Source organism: Macrobrachium nipponense, chromosome 20, assembly GCF_015104395.2.
Source record: "Macrobrachium nipponense isolate FS-2020 chromosome 20, ASM1510439v2, whole genome shotgun sequence".
Taxonomy (NCBI): domain Eukaryota; kingdom Metazoa; phylum Arthropoda; class Malacostraca; order Decapoda; family Palaemonidae; genus Macrobrachium; species Macrobrachium nipponense.
In genome coordinates, this window is record NC_061089.1 from 28,329,924 (window position 1) to 28,349,368 (window position 19,445).

At 37.0% G+C, this 19,445-nt stretch overlaps 3 protein-coding genes across 7 annotated transcripts in view; 1 reads left to right on the forward strand and 2 right to left on the reverse strand.

Moving 5' to 3' along the window:
- LOC135224092 (beta-1,3-galactosyltransferase 1-like) overlaps window positions 1–10,791 on the reverse strand; it is a 78,105-nt gene extending 67,314 nt beyond the window's left edge. For 2 of the 5 annotated variants that reach the window (XM_064263016.1, XM_064263015.1), the window contains exon 1: window positions 8,384–10,788. The gene's annotated coding sequence lies outside the window, so the exon portion shown is untranslated. The other 3 variants (XM_064263020.1, XM_064263006.1, XM_064263013.1) reach the window with 3 other exon arrangements.
- A 36-nt stretch (window positions 10,792–10,827) lies between these two features.
- Window positions 10,828–18,915, reverse strand: LOC135224081 (uncharacterized). Its single transcript, XM_064262994.1, has 3 exons — window positions 16,282–18,915; window positions 14,634–14,827; window positions 10,828–12,263 (listed from the first exon to the last, which is right to left on the reverse strand). The coding sequence occupies exons 1-3, from the start codon at window positions 17,774–17,776 to the stop codon at window positions 11,850–11,852; spliced, it is 2,103 nt and encodes a 700-aa protein (XP_064119064.1). The 5' UTR covers window positions 17,777–18,915; the 3' UTR covers window positions 10,828–11,849.
- The window catches only part of LOC135224135 (mediator of RNA polymerase II transcription subunit 21-like), a 70,242-nt gene continuing 62,880 nt past the window's right edge, over window positions 12,084–19,445 (forward strand). Inside the window, exon 1 of the mRNA XM_064263026.1 lies at window positions 12,084–12,221. The gene's annotated coding sequence lies outside the window, so the exon portion shown is untranslated. The remainder of the gene's footprint in view (window positions 12,222–19,445) is intronic.

A 19,445-nucleotide genomic window follows, 5' to 3' on the forward strand; every position in this document is an offset into this window, starting at 1 on the left:
GGCACTTGAAGTCAGGGGGCGGAGCGAGGACAGCAAAACCAGGTGAAGGAGTCACCAGCTCCCTCCGGAGCACATACGGCAACGGAGCTAGTACCGCAGCCGAGGGGGTGACCGTGGTCACGTGCTGAGTATACACTAGTTATGGTGGGGCAGCATAACCCTGCGTCGAGACAGTCGTAGTTGTCTTTGTCTCCACCCCGTGAGTGACTGGGGCTGCAGCAAGATGATGGATGAGCCTCTGAATACTCAAAAGAGTGCCCGGAAGGCTCAGCGAGCGCCACACCTGCTGAAGGTCCCCACCCGCAGAGGTAGACACACCTGAGGAAGTAACAGTCGGGTTAAGGGGAGGTTCCTGTTCGCTCAGAGGGGGAAGGATCCCACCCTGAGCAGACAGAAGACCCTGAGTACAACTCCAGGTCGGGGTGTCGCCCTTCCTCTGCACTTGACAAATCGAGCAAAGCGGCAAAGGGGGACACATCCCCCGAAGGGGAGAGAGCCATACGCGGGAGCTGACGAGGAGGGAGAAAAGAAGATGATGTATCAGTCACCAGAGGCGTCAAGGGAGAGCTTTCCGACGACACCTTGGCGGCCCTATGCGGTTTCTTCCTCTTCTCATACGGCTCCCACTGCTCCTCCGACCAAGAGACACAAATATCACATGTTAAACGCCAAGAGCATTCACGCCCTCGGCACCTAGTACACAATGGATGAGGGTCCACGGCATTGCTGGACCTGAAAGCCCCACACTTACAGCCTCCCACTCCAGGGCACACTCTCCGGTTGGATGGGGGGCAAGAGGGCATCTCCAATTCATGGGACTGCATATTCAATCTAGCAATGCAAATCCACAAATGATGAAAAAAAATAATAAGAGTACTTACAGTCACTTCACACTAGTATTCTAAGAAACAGGTTGAAAAGTAAGTAGGCTGATAACAATCTCACAACAGAGGCGGGCAGAAAGGCGAGCACACATCTTCACCCGACGGCAGTCGAAAGCAAAATGGTATGTTTACCTCCAGTCAGGTGGGACTCCCGACCATCGGACAAGTATTTACTGCCAAACTACCTTGTTAGTAGTAAATATTACGGCTGATCCAGCTGACGCTGAATAGTAATTTCTTATGTAAAGGACCGATGGTTTGTATAACGTGTCGGAATAAACTGTTGATATTTGAGTCAGGAATCTAGTTACTTTTTCAGCAATGAATATTTTAAAATTAATTATCATGAATATGTAAAAAATTTATGCAATTCATGACCTTATACAGATGTTTAACGATTTACTTAAATAATTATCTAGTGCACGGTTCTTCTTTCTACCGAAAAATCGTGAGTTTCCTGGGATGCCAGATGGATGGTGTCGCTGTTTACAATTGTTGTGAAGAAAGTGCCCCAGCATCTATGGGTACAAGTGGTGTGCGGATTTAGCACATGGAATGGACAAGAAGCGGTGCTTTCAACGTGGTATGGCCTTTGGCCACATGGAATAGAAAGTTTATTGACAAGAGTAACTACACAAACATTGAGATGGTGTCAATCTTCTACATTTTTGGTGTTTTAAGTAAAAATTTCGAAAGCGTCATGAAAGTATGTTTGCACTGCGCATGGCTAGACTTTCATTAACCTCTGTAGAGGTCTCGAGCTGTTGCTCTCACCACTGATGACTCGTGAATAGTGCCCATCTCCGGTGTCAGGACGTGTTAAAGTACTTTTTCAGAGGGTGGATAAACACGAGGCCAAAACTGGAACAGTTAGTCCACTCGGTTGTATCCCCAATCGGGGGAAAACACCGCAGTGGATCCATCATCATCGCGTGGATCAGCCTTATTCACTCAATATTTAATTGATGAAACAAGACTACAATTACATCTTTAAGCATACCATTCAAAAGATTGAAGTTTCGTCAACATAATGTGATATATGAAAGCGCCATAAGAACTAAAATAAGAATGTGAGGTCTTCGTAAAATATATTTTCAAGGCAGTATTGAAATCCAATATGGCGGCAATCGTGTGGCTGGCCGTTCTAACCACAGACAATCCACCATCTTTCCCAGCCTTCCTGGCACTCATTTGAACAATGTTAGCGTATATATGTAACGTTTATTGATCTTACTCAAGATTGCAGTTGTAATCAGCACAATAAAACAACATTTTGTTGCCTATATTAGTGAAAGTATGAACATTTTTATTCCCGGGGTCATGGTTTGAACTGAAATTCCTTTTTACCTTGTAATCGGTGGTTTTATCCTTAATGCCATCACAACTGAAACTCCACAGTGCTTATTTGATTGTAATTATACATATTTTGGTCTTAATTCACTCCAAATTGCACTTGAACCATGCTGCGGTTCCTGGTTCCTAAGCGCTCACTCCACAAACACAGTTACGGGCAGCACATGAGTACAGTGGGGCCTCGCTTAGTCGCAGATCAGCAATCACGGATTAAGTTAATCTCTGGTTTTTCCTTGGACCGCTTCCCAGTCTATATCGCTGGTATGAATCCGTGGTAGGCTAAACCTCGTCCAGTTCCGATAACCAACAAATGCATGAACGATCACTTATGATATAACTGACAATAAAGGTAATAAAACCATTCTCACCTTATATTTTATTGGCATATCTTCATAATATATAGCCTATTCATGGAATAATCCCACATCATTGACATCAACTTGTAGTTGAGCGGCCAGCAGAAATGTAAACATTGAGTTACATGTAACAGCACCTTTGTCATTCTTAACCCTTAAACGCTGAAGCGGTAAAAAAAAAAATGTCTCCCGTGTGCCGGAGACGTTTCAGAGTGAGCGCGGAAGCGGAAAAAATATTTTTTTCAAAAAATCACAGCGTGCTTAGTTTTGAAGATTATGAGTTCATTTTTGGCTCATTTTTTTGTCATTGCCTGAAGTTTAGTATGCAACCATCAGAAATTAAAAAAATTATCATTATCATATATAAATAATGCGATATATGATAGCGCAAAAACGAAATTTCATATATAATTGTATTCAAATCGTGCTGTGCGCAAAACGGTTAAAGGTAACAAGTTACTTTTTTTTTCGTTGTAATGTACACTAAATTTCGATCATTTTGGTATATAACACATTGTAAAACGATAAAAGCAACACAGAGAAAATGTTATCATAAAATAATGCATGAATTCGTAACGCGCGGACGTAAACAAATATTTTTTTCAAAAATTCACCATAAATCTAAATATTGTCCTAGAGACTTCCAATTTCTTTCAAAATGAAGACAAATGATTGAATAATGCTATACTGTAAGAATATTAGCTTACAAATGCAGTTTTTGACCATATCTGACGAGTTAAAGTTGACCGAATGTCGAATTTTTTTTATATATTTTTTTTATATGCAATTATTTCGGAAATAAGACAAGCTACAACTTTCAAATATTTTTCGTTTTATTCTAAATGAAATTGCGCACATTTTCATATATAAAACTCTATGAAATGCCTAATATGAAACGGAGCAAATATTCCGAGAATGGGACTTACGCATTTCGGAGATTTGTGGCAGAGAATCCGCGCGCGGAGGGAAGGAAAGTTTTTTTTTAAAATTCACCATAAATTTAAATATTGTGCTAGAGACTTCGAATTTGTTTCACGATGAAGATAAATGACTGAATATTACTAGACTGTAAGAGTTTTATCTTACAATTGCGTTTTTCGACCATTTCGGTAGAGTCACATTTGACCGAACGTGGTTTTTTTTCTATTTATCGTGATTTATATACAAATATCTCAAAAATGAGAAAAGCTACAACCTTCAACTATTTTTTTTGTATTATACATGAAATTGCGCACATTTTCATATATAAAACTTTATGTAACGCCTAATTTAAAATGGTGCAAACATTACCACAATCGCACATATGATTTTTTCGGAAGAGTTGCTGCGCGGACGTAAAGAAAATGTTATTTTTTTCATAAATTCACCATAAATCGAAATATTGTGCTAGAGACTTCCAATTTGTTGCAAAATGAAGGTAAATGCTTGAATATTACTAGAATATAAGCGTTTTAGCTTACAATTGCGTTTTCGACCATTTCGGTAGAGTCAAAGTTGACCGAAGGTTGAAAATTTGTCACTTATCCTTTTTTAAATGAAAATATTTCAAAATTGATAAAAGCTACAACCATGGGTTGTTTTTAGTTGTATTGTGCATGAAATTGCGCACATTTTCATATATAAAACTTTATGTAACAGCTAATTTAAAATGGTGCAAACATTACCACAATCGCATGTATGATTTTTTTCGGAAGAGTTACCGCGCAGACGTAAGGAAAAAGTTTTTTCATAAATTCACCATAAATCGAAATATTGTGCTAGAGACTTCCAATTAGTTGCAAAATTAAGGTAAATGATTGAATATTACTAAAATATAAGAGATTTAGCTTACAATTGCGTTTTTCGACCATTTCGGTAGAGTCAAAGTTGACCAAAGGTTGAAATTTTGGCACTTATCGTTATTTATATGAAAATATCTCAAAACTGATAAAAGCTACAATCATGAGTATTTTTTTGTTATATTCTACATAAAAATGCGCACATTTTCATATATAATACTCCATGTAACGGCTAATTTAAAATGGTAAAAAAATTATATCAAAGTGACAAAATAATTCCAGAGATGTGTCACAGATACTTTTTAGTGCGGCAAGAAAGAAATTCGCGCTTGCGCGCCTGCGTAGCGATTGTAAACAAAACAACACCTTGATCCGTGAACTCCCAGCATCCCCCAAGGCGCGTGATTCAAAAGTTTTCGGCTGGTACGCCTAAAAGTATTTTTCCGCGAATTTTTAAAAAAACTTTTGTATGTCGACGTAAAATACGTCCAGTCGGCACCCGAGAGACAAAAAATGTTGACGTAAAATACGTCCAGTCGGCGTTTAAGGGTTAACCTTTTAGAAATGTTAATAGTAGTAGTGTAATTACAGTAGTAGTAGTAACATTTAGGAAAACATTAATTTTCAATTCGAACTTCATTATTGTTTTGGTATAACGTAATCAACTTCTCTGAACGCTGCAGTCATACAAACGATAATTGTCATAGATTATCGTATTGTTGTTTGCGATCGGCGACGAAGCGTAATCGTAATAAAACCATTTTTACCTTATAAATTAGTCATATATTCATAATAAAATGCATATCTTATATATTATTGGCATATCTTCATAATAAAAAGCCTCTTCAAGGAATAATTTCTTGGGGAATGCATTTTTCATAAGACAAAAATACACTTTACATGTTTACAGCATGCAATGATTACTTTATTTTGATGTGATTACATTAATATTACAGTATGGTACTCTAAGCAGTACAGTAACTATTTTTTGATCATAAATGTATATTCATTCACGAAAAAAAATACGTATGACCACCGTGACGTCACCAAACCTAGTCTCATTCGTACATACTTTCTTTACACAATGTAATAGTGATTACACCGTTCTACAAACTACCGATGTATTTTTACATAAGTATCCTCTAAATTCTGTCATAAATCACTTTACTACTTACTTTTTTTGTGAAGCCCAAATACTACGTATATCCCGGAAAATTAACGAAATCGCGAATTTTATCATAGAGCAAGATTCACTAATTACTGTTTTCTTCTTTTCATGACTAAATGCATTTTTAGGATACACTCATTTACAAATTTTCAAATACTATGAATGTAAATAGCAAAATCTCTCTCTCTCTCTCTCTCTCTCTCTCTCTCTCTCTCTCTCTCTCTCTCTCTCTCTCTCTCTCTCTCTTGCAGAAAAAACTATAATACTGATATAATATTATTGTAATAAAAGAACAAAATGGTCTTTTATTCTTTCTGTGATTTACGAAACTGCTTCAATACAACTTTTATAGTTGACTCAATGGTTATCTCATTATAACAGTATACATGAGAATATCTCATCACTATCCATGTTTCATCTCTCTCTCTTTCAATGAAATATGAATTACTGTATCATAATATCATAAACTATTATGTACAAAGTTAAAAATAATAATAATTCCATTAATAAATTAGTTTCTTTTAGCAACAATTGTTTTCCAAAATAATTCTTTCGGTAATAAACGTCCATCAGCTGATTCTAAATGTAAACAAAAGACAAAACTAGATTTTTATTGCTGTATTTTGCTGTTTATACATTAATATTATAGTTGGGTGCTGTAATCTTAACAGTAAATCGTGTTTTTTTTAATCATAAATATGTTCATTCACAAAATAGATATACTGTGTACTTTTAGTTTGGTGCAGCAGCCAAATCATGAAAATAGAAAGGAATTGTTAGGTAATATACTTTTGTTTGCTGATCTGATGAAGGGAAAATTGAAGATAGGAAAGAATAACTTTGAAACTGTCTTGAATTTAGTTTAAGGTGATAGTTGAAAACATATTTGGTGCTTGAACTAAAGTAGGCAGTTATAAACATTGAAATAGTAGTCTTGGGTGGGTTAATTATTAAAATAGGCAGTTTAAAGCAATTTTTAGGGCGGGTACCAGGATAACACGGGTATTTACTTATCACGGGGGGTTCTGGGCCCTATCCCCCGCGATTATCGAGGCCCTACTGTACATGGTTTATGAGGTGCCAAGCTTTATTCCCTTAATTGTTTATTTTACTCATTATTTAGTTTAACTTTACTTTGTACTTCAAAATGTTTATTTAATTCATGTCTATTATCCCTTTTTTGCAACCAAATTAACCCCAAAAAATGAGATATTTCTGAAGTATATGAGCAGACGACCACAAAAATGACACATCACTGCCAATCTAGTGGAGCTTCACACATATGCCGATGCATTTACAAACTGTTTCCATGAATTCTAGTTGTCATAGTAATGCAGTAATGATAAAATTACTGTAATATGTATATATACTACAAATAGATACGCTCATTTCACTTATTTCTCCGGTTTTGTGTAAGTCTTATACCCAGTTTGGAGGGTAAACACATACCAATTGGCAACACTGATAAACAATTGAAGAGCGCGAAGAACTCCTAAGGTACTGTTCCTAAGCAAAACTGTTGATATTTGAGTCAGGAATCTAGTTACTTTTTCAACAATGATATTTTCAAATTAATAATCATGAATATGTAAAAATATTTATGCAATTCTTAATCTTATACTGCCGTTTCACTATTTATTTAAATAATTATCTAGTGCACGCTTCTTCTTCTTCTTCTACTAAAAATCGTAGTTCCCTTGGATAAGTAGTGTTTGGAAGTCGGTGTTTACGATTGTTGTGATGAAAGTGCCCCAACGTCTATGGGCACAAGTGGTGTGCGGATTTAGCACAGGAAATGGGAAGTTTGTTGACACAAGTGACTCGACAAACATCAAGATGGCGTCAATCTTCGAAACATTTTTAGTTGTAAGTAAAAATTTTGAAAGCGTCATGGGGGTAGTGTGCACTGCGTTTGATCACACTTTTCATTACCCTCTGTTTAATCTTAAAATATGGCCTTAATTTCTAACTGGGGAAAATACTTACTTCGAAAGGAGAATAGAGGTCTCGAGCTCCTTCTCTCATCACCAACAACTCGTGACTGATGACTATCTCCAGTGTCAGGACGCATTAAAGTACTTTTTCAGAGGGTAACTTCAAGCGCAGTGGAAACTGGATCCGCTAGTCCAGTCGGTTGTTCCCCCTAACCACAGAAACTGCCTAAAATAGCTATAATCGTAGTCTAGCATAGACTGGACTATGTTATTCATTAGGCAAAGTCTACCTAGGAAATACCTTATTAACATACCTGAGCTGGGGTAACATAGGGATATGCTGTTGTAATTCACCTTTTAGCTGAACTAGTACTACCTACTAGGCGATGTAGCTACTTGCATATTCCTACTTCATCCTTAGTGTACACAAGGTTATTGTAGCAACAGTCACACAGGCTATTGCATAACTGGGTCATTTTCAGAATCTACTCATGCCATCATACGATAATGACACATCACTCTCACTGACCTTGGACCTACCCAGTACCTTAGTACCCAATGTCCTAGGGTAGAGTCCCACATTCCTTACATAGCCTATAGGCTACCTACTAAGTAGCTAACTCGACTAGAAAATAAAATTAACATACAATATATCACAAAAAACCTGGCTACCTTCGCTTGACATAGGAAATGGACCCAGCCAGGCAGTTTTTACCGCATGCTATCCCAGTACCTACTAGACCACCTAGCTCATCCTCCCACATTCAAGTATTAGGACATTCGTCGGGTTAAGATCTCGTTGGCTAGGGGTTGTAGTCTATCTGTAGTGTGTTCTCAACTGTAAAATTGAGATACTCGGGCATAATGAAAACTGGACAAACGGAAAGTCTTAATATTAACTATAACTTACCCATATTGGACGACCAGTGCCTACCAAAATCTGATAGCCTTGAACTTTCAGTTCTCTTCAGTTCAACTGGGAGATGTTGCCTTTGTATCGGCACTTCCCAGGCTCCTTAATCCTCGTTCTTTAGTTTCTTGTCTCTAGTCCTCCACGTTCTGTGCGATATTTCTCCCCCCTCTTCTGTTCTTCCTTAAAATAGGCTTAATAAATTTTCTCCCGTACTTGACATAGCTGCTGTAATTCTATAGCTTTTAGTTTTTTCCTTGCTGAACTCCTTCCTTGCTCCTAAATTCTCATTCCACAATCACAGCTGCGGACACATTACACATTTACACTATACGTGTTATGGTCAGAGCTATATTCCTTGCACCACTGCATGAAATGGTTAAGATCTGCTGCCCACGTAGCGTGCATACCAAATGACCTCCGTGATGTTTTTTTTTTTTTTTTTTTTCTACTTTTGGGGAGGTGGGAAATTTGATGTATCTTCTAGGTAGAGTAATTAATGATGTCATGTTTCCAAGAATTCCATCTACTCATACGTCTATCTTCCATTCCATGTAGATTTATAAACTGCTCTTACTGATGACTTCTTTCTACTAGTTTTTACTATCAATTTTTTTCATTATCTCCTTTTTTTATCTCCTCTGTATTCTTTCATCTATTACCATGTCTGCCACATATTTCCTACAGTTATTGTTCCAATTCCCTTTTACTAATGCTAACACGTTAGGAAACAATTTTCCCGTTCTTGCATTCTCTTCATAAACCGTCTTCTTCCACTCGTGATTCGCACTTTCATTTCAGATATACCTTAAACATACCTATCATCCCCCTTCACTGTACATATTACAGCATTTCTAGGAGCTCCCGGCATTTTCCTTGCCACCTCATTTTCCACTTTTGCAGCCAGTCCCATTGCCTTTCATGACTTCAGTTCTGTATAATATCAGTGGTAAAGCTATTCCCTTCCTATTAGCTTTTATGCCTTTTGTATCCTCCAAATCACATAATTGATAATTTGCTAGAATATTGCTTTAATCTTCATTTATATCTAAACCATGCTTCTTACACATCTCCACTAAAATCCTTACTTTCTCCTTTACTTTTTTTAAACTCGCCATATCGAAAAATAACCACCCTGTGTTCAAGGGTTCAATCCTGTCTCCCTTTTTCTCCATTTCTATTCAAATGTTATATTTTATCATCTTAACAATGCTGTGTGCTGCGTATACCCTTGCTTAACTCATTTGTTACTGTGTATTCATTTATATCTTCATTATAAGTTCTCTTGTCATATTTCCTTCATTATATCTCAGCTACTGCTTCAATACATCTAGGTGTAGACAATGTTTTATTACTATTATTATTTGTATTAGCTCCTCTTTTGTCAGTCCTGGTTTCCTCTGTTGCAATTTTTCTTTTACACAGTAAAGCAGTGTGGAGAGGCTATTTTCCACTCTTCCCAATTTTGGGATTTCTTCTCGTTTTTCTATGATCTCGTCATTTATACCATAAAATGTTCTTCCGTTTCTTGTTTTACGGATCGCATGAACAGTTTGCATGAAATTTTTGCTATGCAGCTCTTATACAGTTAGTTTCTTCACTTTTATTTCTCTACTTTTTAACATTTTCGTATTTTTTACTACTCCCATTCCCTTAACTTATCTTGTGTCTCTATTTCTCTCTGTAACACATCGTAAGGACATTTATACTTTTTTTTTTTTTTTTTGCTCATATTTCGGTCTTTCACATTAGTCTTATCGTGTTGTGATTTGCACTAGGGCTGCTGCGTCCTTAGTTTTGTGGGAAACCTTGCCATGCCCTTCCCTTTCCTATGTACTCCCGCTGCAATCTTCTTTCATATTTCTTTCTTTCCTTCTCATTTCATATATTTTTGTTTCATTTTCGTTCATAGATAAATTTATTATCACCTTCCCCCCAACCCCCACTAAAAGTCAATTTTATATGTTTGTTTTTCTTCCCATTTTCATTTCTCTTAACTTTTCAATGCTATCAGAATCTCTCTATCCTTTCCTTTTCAGAGTAGTGGTAGTAGTAGTAGTAGTAGTGGTGGTAATTGGGATTGGATCCTAGAACGGTTCCCCTACGCGTTCTAGTTTACCTCTGCTTCTTGTTGTTGTATAAGTATATTTTCCCTATGGTGCCATAAGTTTTGGACAAAGTCTTTCCTATTTTCACTTTCCTCTCTAAACATCACGTGAACATTACGATAATATAGCGACCATTCTTCTTTAGCTTTCCGATAGGGTTGCTGAACGAATCTAAATCTGTTCGTAATGTCATTTTATTTTACTTGTAAATGAGTTAGTCATGTTTAACTACCATTTTGCTGTAATCTGAGCCCTTTCAAGATATAACTATATGTATGTTTTTAGTTATTGATTGCAACAGATATTTTATTTGGTTTACTATTCCTATTCCTGCAGTGTATTGGATGAAATCTGCGTCATTTATTCTGGCTTAAGTTTACAAACTTTTTTTTTTATAAGAATTTTAATGTCTGTTATACCTTCCACAGAATGACGAGAAGCAGTCTGTCACCTTCACAAAACGGTGCCACGATTCTTCGAATACCGTTCGCTAATCTTACCTTCGTATCTTCCAGTATTTCAGTGATCAGGCGAACCATGAATAGGATGAATTTGGTCGACCAATTACGCAGTTGCTTTATACCATTTGCTGAATTTAATTCCTCTCGTTCTACATATATTAGTGATGGTAGACTTGACGGCTCTGTAACAGCGAGCCGTTACAGAGGCTGGGATAGAGTTGGGCTAGAGAAACGACTCTGTTACTTTAAAGTGTCATGTTGGTCATACGCCAGCATTTTCATTTTGCATTCTTCATAGGTCTACGAGCAATATCGCACGTTGTTTTTAACTTGTATGTATGATTTCTTACTTAGTGCGGCGACAGTCCTCTGTATTAAAATATTAAAATGATTTTCCTTGTCTCATACTGAGACAGTTTTTCATCATGTCATCATCCGAATGTGAATCTAGATTGTTGTACCCAGTATAGATATCGTTATTTCAGAAGTTATTTGTCGTAAAAAATGAAAAGGTAATACTCAAAATCCGATTTTACTACATGTGGCAATGTGCTGATGATCAGTTCAGATTTTCCGGTTACAAATCTTAAGTTTTGCTCAGATCAGACCGAAGAATAGACCATAATTCAAACAGGAATGAAATGTCACGTATTATTCTATACTTCATTGTAGCTTATTTATATAAAAATGAAATTAATGATCTGTTCAGCCATGATAATCTAATAAAATGGATAGCATAAATACCAAAACTATTCTAATAATCTGGCTGAATAATGTAGAAAATGCCCGCATTTCTTAGAAAGATATACATTTCAATATTCATTTTCGTTAATATTTAACAGTAAGCGTACTAATCGTATTATCCAGTTTCTTTCGTCTTATCACCTTTATTTTCCATCATGAACTCATGTCACCCGAAAACTTTTCGCCATAAGATTCCAAATGCGCTAATAGATCACGATGGATATCATTCAAAATTGCGTTGCCATTGCTGCCTAGTAATCCATGATAAGAGTCACTCCTTCCACGACTCGTTTTCCGACCTCCGTGATCGTTGACAAGCGTAGCCATGATAACACCAGGAATGAGAAGACCCATTAGACCAAGATATTGAGGAGCAACGCCCATCAGGGTGAAGGTGAGGACTGCGATAACTGCGAAAGGCAAGAGGAAGTAGACCAGAAAGCCGAAGGACGGGTTGGAGAGTGCGTTGGCTCCCAGGGTGTTCAGCTGGGATTCAAGACGGTTGTGCATCTGCTTCACGAGAGGGTTTGTATCCATTTCGTCTGCGCTGAATACTTGTTCAAATACCTGGCAAGTAAATCGAAGCAGTGGTGTTAATAGATGTACTTTTTGCATTCCTGGTACCATTTTTTTCTGATATTTCTGAAAATTTATTCAAGCAGAACAGACGTTAGTTACATGTTTAACACTTGTTAAAGAAAGCGAATTATTATTATTATTATTATTATTATTATTATTATTATTATTATTATTATTATTATTATTATTAAAAGTTTAACAAGAGTCTTATTTCTAGTTATGATTATAGTAAGCCTACAAACTACTTTGTTATTGTTATTGTTGTTCTGGTTGGGGTGGTAGGAAAGGTCTATGGAAGAGCCTAAAAAGGTCTGAAAAAGGTGTTTCACTCGAAGTTAAAGATACAGAAGTTTTAGGATAGGATATTTATGAGTTCTTTATTTGAATGAAAATGTAAAAAAAAAAATAATGTGCATGTTAAACAGTACAGATAAATTATATCTAATAAAATATAGCATATTCATTTTAATTTTCGTTGGTGAAACAAGGCTCCATTTGTCCATAGATTTTAGCACATTTTAATTATTTGGTGTACTAAATTTAGGCTGTTCCTGTTCAGTTATTTTGTTTCCATTTATAACTGAGAATATAAGAATGTTTTTAATTTCCTTGTTGTTATTATGAGTAGTACTAAGTCTGCATATTAATTACGAAGACAACTTCATTTTAAGTTAGATGAGGGGGAAATTTTGCACGCATCCCAAGTAAGCTGGATGTCGGATCACTCCTTGTTACTTGACATTTGTAAATATGAGTAAGATAAATAAATAATTTAAATAGCAAAGTAGGAGGCGAGCAAACAGAACGGATGAAAAGCAAAAAGCAAACTGCTATTCAGTCTGGCTTAATGAACGATGAAAATAATTTTTAGTATCACTTACAGAGCGCCGCGTGAGGCGCGGTGTTCAGCAGGTGTTATCCCCAGTCCTATGCGATAAATGAAAGCGACAGAACATGTCCGGCCAGCAATCACACTTTTAGATTTTGCATTATTTCTCTTTTAGTGGTTAGTTGTGAAAATGTGTTAAGTGAGTAAGGCAGCAATTTTTCCTCCAAACTCTTTTCTTGAGTTCCACTGGTCTAGGAAAAAGACAGGGAAAATTTAACTTGAATTGCGCTATTTAGTATTACTCATGCTTTTTTTTTAACATTCTTGGTTCTTGGGAGTTCCTAGTTCCTTGTTATTCACTCCACAAATCGAATTTGTGGGCATGCCATCTCCTTAGATTGGCACAAGGCTCTTTTTTAAACCTTAACATTTCTTTTTACTCGTCATTTTCAACAAGTCTCTGTTCTCTTCTTAAGATCAGAAAGCATTTTACGTTAATTACAATTTGCAAAAGACACAGGCACTTTCATAGATAACTAGTCAAAAGATAACAAAATTTGCGAAGGAAATGAGGAGGGACTCCTTGTCGCTTACTCCATAGAACGCAACTTATTTGCCTATAATTTTTTTTTTTCGTTTATTTATTTAGTTATCTGCTTATTTCTTTATTTTTTTATTTTTTTGCTTCATCAAGTTTTTACTTTTACGGTTTTTACTGCATAATTGACGACAGGGACTCGCTCCCAGCTTTAGATTCCTGCTGAGGTCTTGGAAACGCCCACCTTCCTGCCCGGTCTTGTGTATTCTCTCAGCTTTCTGCGGTAAATTCTTTGTATATCTCATTTGATATCTTTCCTCATAATTTCTCTTATTTCTTTTACTTCATTTATATATTTTCTTGAGAAATTTATTTTTATATCTGGCATAATCAATCTAGTGTTATAATGAAAATAATAGTTTCTTGTGCATTCATTTCCATATAGGGCTGGAGGCCGTATCCTAAAAATAGAATTTTCTTTATTACTTTTCTTATTGAATTGTTGTTTTTCGATATCCTACGATTCCCATTTCATTTTATTTCTTTCTCCCAATTTCTTATTTTTTTAGCTATATTGATTCCAAATTTCCAGTGTTTTGAACAGAGTTACGAACTTGATCTTTACTATCACTATTTCTGCTAGTAAGATCAATTTCGTAACTGTTCAAACTCCTGGAAATTTGGAATCAATACAGCTAAAAGAAATAAAATAAAATAAAGATGGAAATAAGAAACTGGGAGAAAGAAATAAAATGAAATGGGAATCATAGGAAATCGAGAAGCAACAGTTCAGTAAGAGAAGGTAATTAAGAAAGTTCTATTTATAGGATACGGCCCCAGCCCTATATAATGGAAATGAATGAACAGGAAACTATTATTTTCATTAACCTAGATTGATTATGCTGGATATAAAAACAAATTTAAGAAAAAGTATATAAATAAAGTCAAAGAAATGAGACATTAGTAGTAGCAGTAGCCTAAAGGAACTTACCTCCATAATGACGTTCTTGTTCGAACCTTCCTCGTTTGACAGGTGAGTGTAAATGTTTCCATGATCCTCTCCAAAGGCGGTTCCTCTCACAGGCTTTCCTGGCTCCTCCTGCGGATTGCGGCCGTTGGCTAACCCCAGCACCTCGGGCAGAGCAGGATTAGCATGACCATCTTTGTGAAGTGTGGATTCTTCACCTGGAATAGCAGTCATGGGTCAGTCATTGATAATTGGATTGACTAACGAGCATATAAACATTGGAATGATTTTGCAATTGAGGGTCAGTAACCAGTTTTTGTAAATTTCAGTTATAAGTACGGCAGACTCAAAACTTGACCGTGACTGCTGGTAGGATAAGTTCACTGTTACCCTGGGTTTAACTTAGAAAAGAAGGACGTTAGATGAGGAAACTGTATGAAAGGAAACGAACAAAATACGGAAATTTTCATACCAACAACAGCAAACTCAAGGAATACATATCTTCCAGTTTACACATCAGGAGCATTCCGTTTAAATCCCGCGCCCAACCCCTCCAAGAGAAAAATAAAATAATAGAACTTCGTTAAGCGGAGAGGTCAAAAGGAGGAAGAAATCGGCAATTTCGACACTGACAACCAGCAACAAATTTAGGGATTGACCCCGCGGAGAGAGAGAGAGGGAGAGAGAGAGAGAGAGAGAGTCTCTAACTGCCTTCACTATTAAAATAGACCCAGTTTTTTTTTTACCCAATGGACTCTCCAGTGAACTATTTTGGCATTTCTGGAAGTAGGTCCAGTTTCGATATCAGGACCCGATTTTGACTTTATGATAAACACGTTCAAGAAAGTTAATAGGAAATGTAATACGAAATGACATGCCTAGAGAAAATGAGAGACGAATACCCTATTAGATGAGTGGAAAGTACATATGCCATAATGGGGGTACCCGGTCTCTTCCAGGTATCTGGGGGAAGGATGTGAGCAGTGTCCCTTTGTTAACTAGGTTCCCCCGGGGTCCACGATGAAGTCATCATCCACTCTGTTGCCATTGGAATTCTACATGTTTTACACGTATACATTGTTATGTTCCATGTTGAATAACTTGAAGCAAGACTAGGAATTTCCAGCGACAGGTTGTGGCCGAAACTGGCAGAACTATATTTCATACAGAAATTGGTAGAGATAACCGGACAAAGCCAATTATATGAAGGCCATGAAGTTTAAGTATTTATATGTAACTTCAATATGCCTAACCTATATGGTGAAACCTGATAGGCATTGTGTACCTAAACACAATAGCTATTAGTAAGATATCAGACATGTGACGTTAGTGACGTTACAACCAATCGTATCCAATACATCCAAATGACTGATGAGATATGAAAAATTTAAGTCGACATGTTCAGAATAACTGTATGTGATCCTTGCTATCAGAAGCTATTGGCACTGTTGACGGTATCAATAAATACATACATATACACACATACACGTGCGCGCGCGCACACACACACTTATATATATATATATATATATATAACTCCGAATGTTGAAATTAAAAAATTGGGATTTTTTTTTCCTCGACTCACACTAATTCCCCAACATATGGTGTCCAATGGCAATCATGTCTCACCGTTTGTTACCTGTGGCTTTCAGCACTGGACGTATAATGTTACCTGATTCATCTGCTGTGTAATCATGCTGACCGAGAGGAGATGGTAGAAGCTGCAAGACAGATCCTGGTGACAGACGGTTGTTTTGGTAAATCTCGAAATTCGTGGAGTCATTACTAGAACCCACTGGAGTAAATGCCTCATTGGCATTTGGGATATTTGCTTTGTAGGGTTCCTGATTTCCAGCTGAGTCAACCTGGGAGGGTCTGTAGTTTATCTGCTGCGTCCCTTCAGGAGAGGAATTCCTTAAATCATTAGGATACCCGATCCTGTTGATGTCCTGTTGATTTTGGATGTTTGAATTATCAGTCGTTAATGCTTGCGATCCAAATGAGTAACTCTCTGCATAGTTGTTAATGGTAGGACTTCGCAATCCTTGCAGTAGACTGATTATGTGTTTGTGGTCTGTCATAAGCGAATGCCTATTTATTGAGGGGTGGGAGACATCGTGGTGTCCCATGTTCAGGACGTTTTTTTGTTGAAGTAACTGAGGTTTGGTGTTTGGAAGTAGTCCATTTGGTGCATTTCCAAAAACGGGAAATCTGTCTTTCATCTTGTGATCAGAATGGTCAGGTTTGGTTTCATGTAAAGACGTGGATGGCATTACATTGTAGTCATTTTTCAAATATATCTCTGTCGGTCTATTAGTTTTATTGTATATATTTACCTCACTAGTGGTCTGAACACGTGGAATGCTTGGTTTCACTGGTTTCACAAGTGGAAAATTCGGAGATGCACTAGGACCCCTGAGTTTCGTAGGCAGAGAAGTTTTGCCTGAAAGTGGTCCCGAAACTTTAGTAACTGGCACTTGGTCTCCACTCGTCATCTTTAAAGGGCTGTAGGTATTTTGAGCTCTTGCAGGCAACTGGGATAATGAGGGATGATTCGAAATGGCGAGATCGGGATTAAAAGAAACTTGATATCCTGGTTCACTGAGTTTGTCGCTCTTCGGTAAAACACTTTGTTTGCCCTTTAAAATTCCCTCTGAATTTTCAACAGCTCCGGGAGTTTGATAATGTGCTCCTCTTAAAGCATTGTTTGTCGTTGAGAGTTGATTCCATCGTTCCGCCAAGAGCTCGTTGGACATTGGAATTTGAATATATTTTCCAATGGAATGTTCTGCTGCCAGTGGATCTTGATTACTTGTTCCAAACAAACGTCCGTCAAATGGTAATTGATGACTTGCTTTCGTTAAAGATTCACCTGCCGATGGAACTTGATTATTAGTTCCCGTTGAGGACTCTTCTGTCGCTGGAGGCTGATCATTAACATGAACTAATAGTTCATCATGAGTTGATGGTTGAATATTCTGCGCAAAAATCGATCGATCGTTAGTACCACCACGATTTGCTTTAAAAGGACGCTTTCTTAATAGTCTTGGAGCTTTAGGTTCCTTGTTACTCGTGGTACTATACCCGTCCCCGTGTTGATCATAACTGTCCACTACGACCAGTGAATAAATGAAGTACAAAAGGTACCGTGATATAGCAACCTTCATTGTAATCGAAATGCAGGCGTCGCTACAATGTTGGCACAAACACAAACGTTCAAATTTACAGCAAACTGCTTGAAGCTTCTTCACTCTTAAACTATATATTTTTGTTGTTGGGGATATTTCCTTTTTCTGCGGACTACTTTGGGAACAACGCCTCACTCAACAGTCTAGATTATTCTAAAACAAGAACAAGATTGTCGCATAAACTCAAGTTTGTTGGAAGAGTTTTCAGAGTTCCACTGTGTTCTTAAGTTTCAAACAATAATGTTCTTTCTCTTATTATTTTTAGCTTTAAGAATTTATTTGTTTGCTCTTGTAAACAGAAAACATTTAAGATAACATTAGTTGAGAAAGAGTTACACTTATTTCTTAATTTCTCTTTACATTTTTCTAGTAATCATTATAGAAAAATGAGGATGATGCAACATCCAACCAAGTAAAAACTGTATTGTATCGCCAAGTCACTGAACTGTCACGAGATCTATTTTAAGACTGCGCCTGACAATCAGAATTGAGCCTCAGTAATCAACTTCACTGAACTTCTTTCTTGATGTTACTCTTGACAGTGAAGCTGCGACGGCGCTGTGAACGAACATATGGCTTGCCTAAATTATGTTGTCATTACAACATTATATTTGGGTTAAATGAACTGTGTCAGTGGTACCGTTTATCACAGTTATTTCAAGATGAAACCATCTGGACAGTGTCATTCCATGTGCTTTTCTTGAGGAAACACAATTCTCGACGAAAAAACTGAATTGCAGTTTTCGCTTTTTCTTGGAAATGCTTATTCCTGTTTGCACAGTTTTTTTTTTTTTATTATTATTAATTTCAGTTTATCATAGTCCGAAAGTCATTTCCCTGACTACACTGATTGTGCAATGATGTTCAGTACTTGTATTTGACATTCCGTATACTTCGACATCACTTGTTTTTAAGCCACCGTAAAAAAATTGAAGGCTGCTAATTATAACATCTCTCAGAAAACAATGATTCTATCGTATCTCGACAATTGTAGTCTCTGAGACAAATGTAACGTCAGAAGCTACAAATGCGCTTCCCCAGGTGACAAGAACACGCCAGAAAAATGCTGCACCGATCGAGACGTAAGTGCAACTGCAAATGCAACATTCGCTGCAGTCAATCAGGCCTTTGTCTGTAGGTCACAATGCTAGGAACGTGCAAAGAAAGAAAGAAAGAGAGAAAAAAGACGGTAAATACGTGACCGCACAGTCGCAAGGCTCCTCCTCGCTAGCGGTGGCTTCGAGAACATAAACCAATCACTGCAGGGAACTCGATCTGAAGCAACCTTTCACACATCCAAGATTTTGCTTATTACTGAGCTTACCTCAAGCGCGTCACCCGAGTCCCGTTTTCTTAGGCGCTCAAGTTAAATTAGCTTGGAAGAAAATTCATAGGATGCGTTGCAATGTCTGCAATTCCGCACTTATCATTTTACGCTTCAGTAAAGCGTCGTGCTTTTAATGAACGCTTTTGACAGAGAAATAAGATTTTATATATAAAAATACACGTACTTAGACATAAAATTGGTTTCAGTCACACCCGATGTTCGTCTGAGTGTTAAGAAAAAGAGAAATGAAATTTTACTCCAAACGAAGCATCACACGACTATACAGTTATGTTTTTCTAGGACCGAATGGAATTTGAAAAT

Coding starts and splice junctions, on each gene's coding strand:
- LOC135224081 (XM_064262994.1), bottom strand. CDS start 17,776: ATGAAGGTTGCTATATCACGGTACCTTTTGTACTTCATTTATTCACTG. Junction 14,828..16,281: donor TTACACAGCAGATGAATCAG/GTAACATTATAC, acceptor CTGCTATTCCAG/GTGAAGAATCCACACTTCAC. Junction 12,264..14,633: donor ACAAGAACGTCATTATGGAG/GTAAGTTCCTTT, acceptor TTTACTTGCCAG/GTATTTGAACAAGTATTCAG.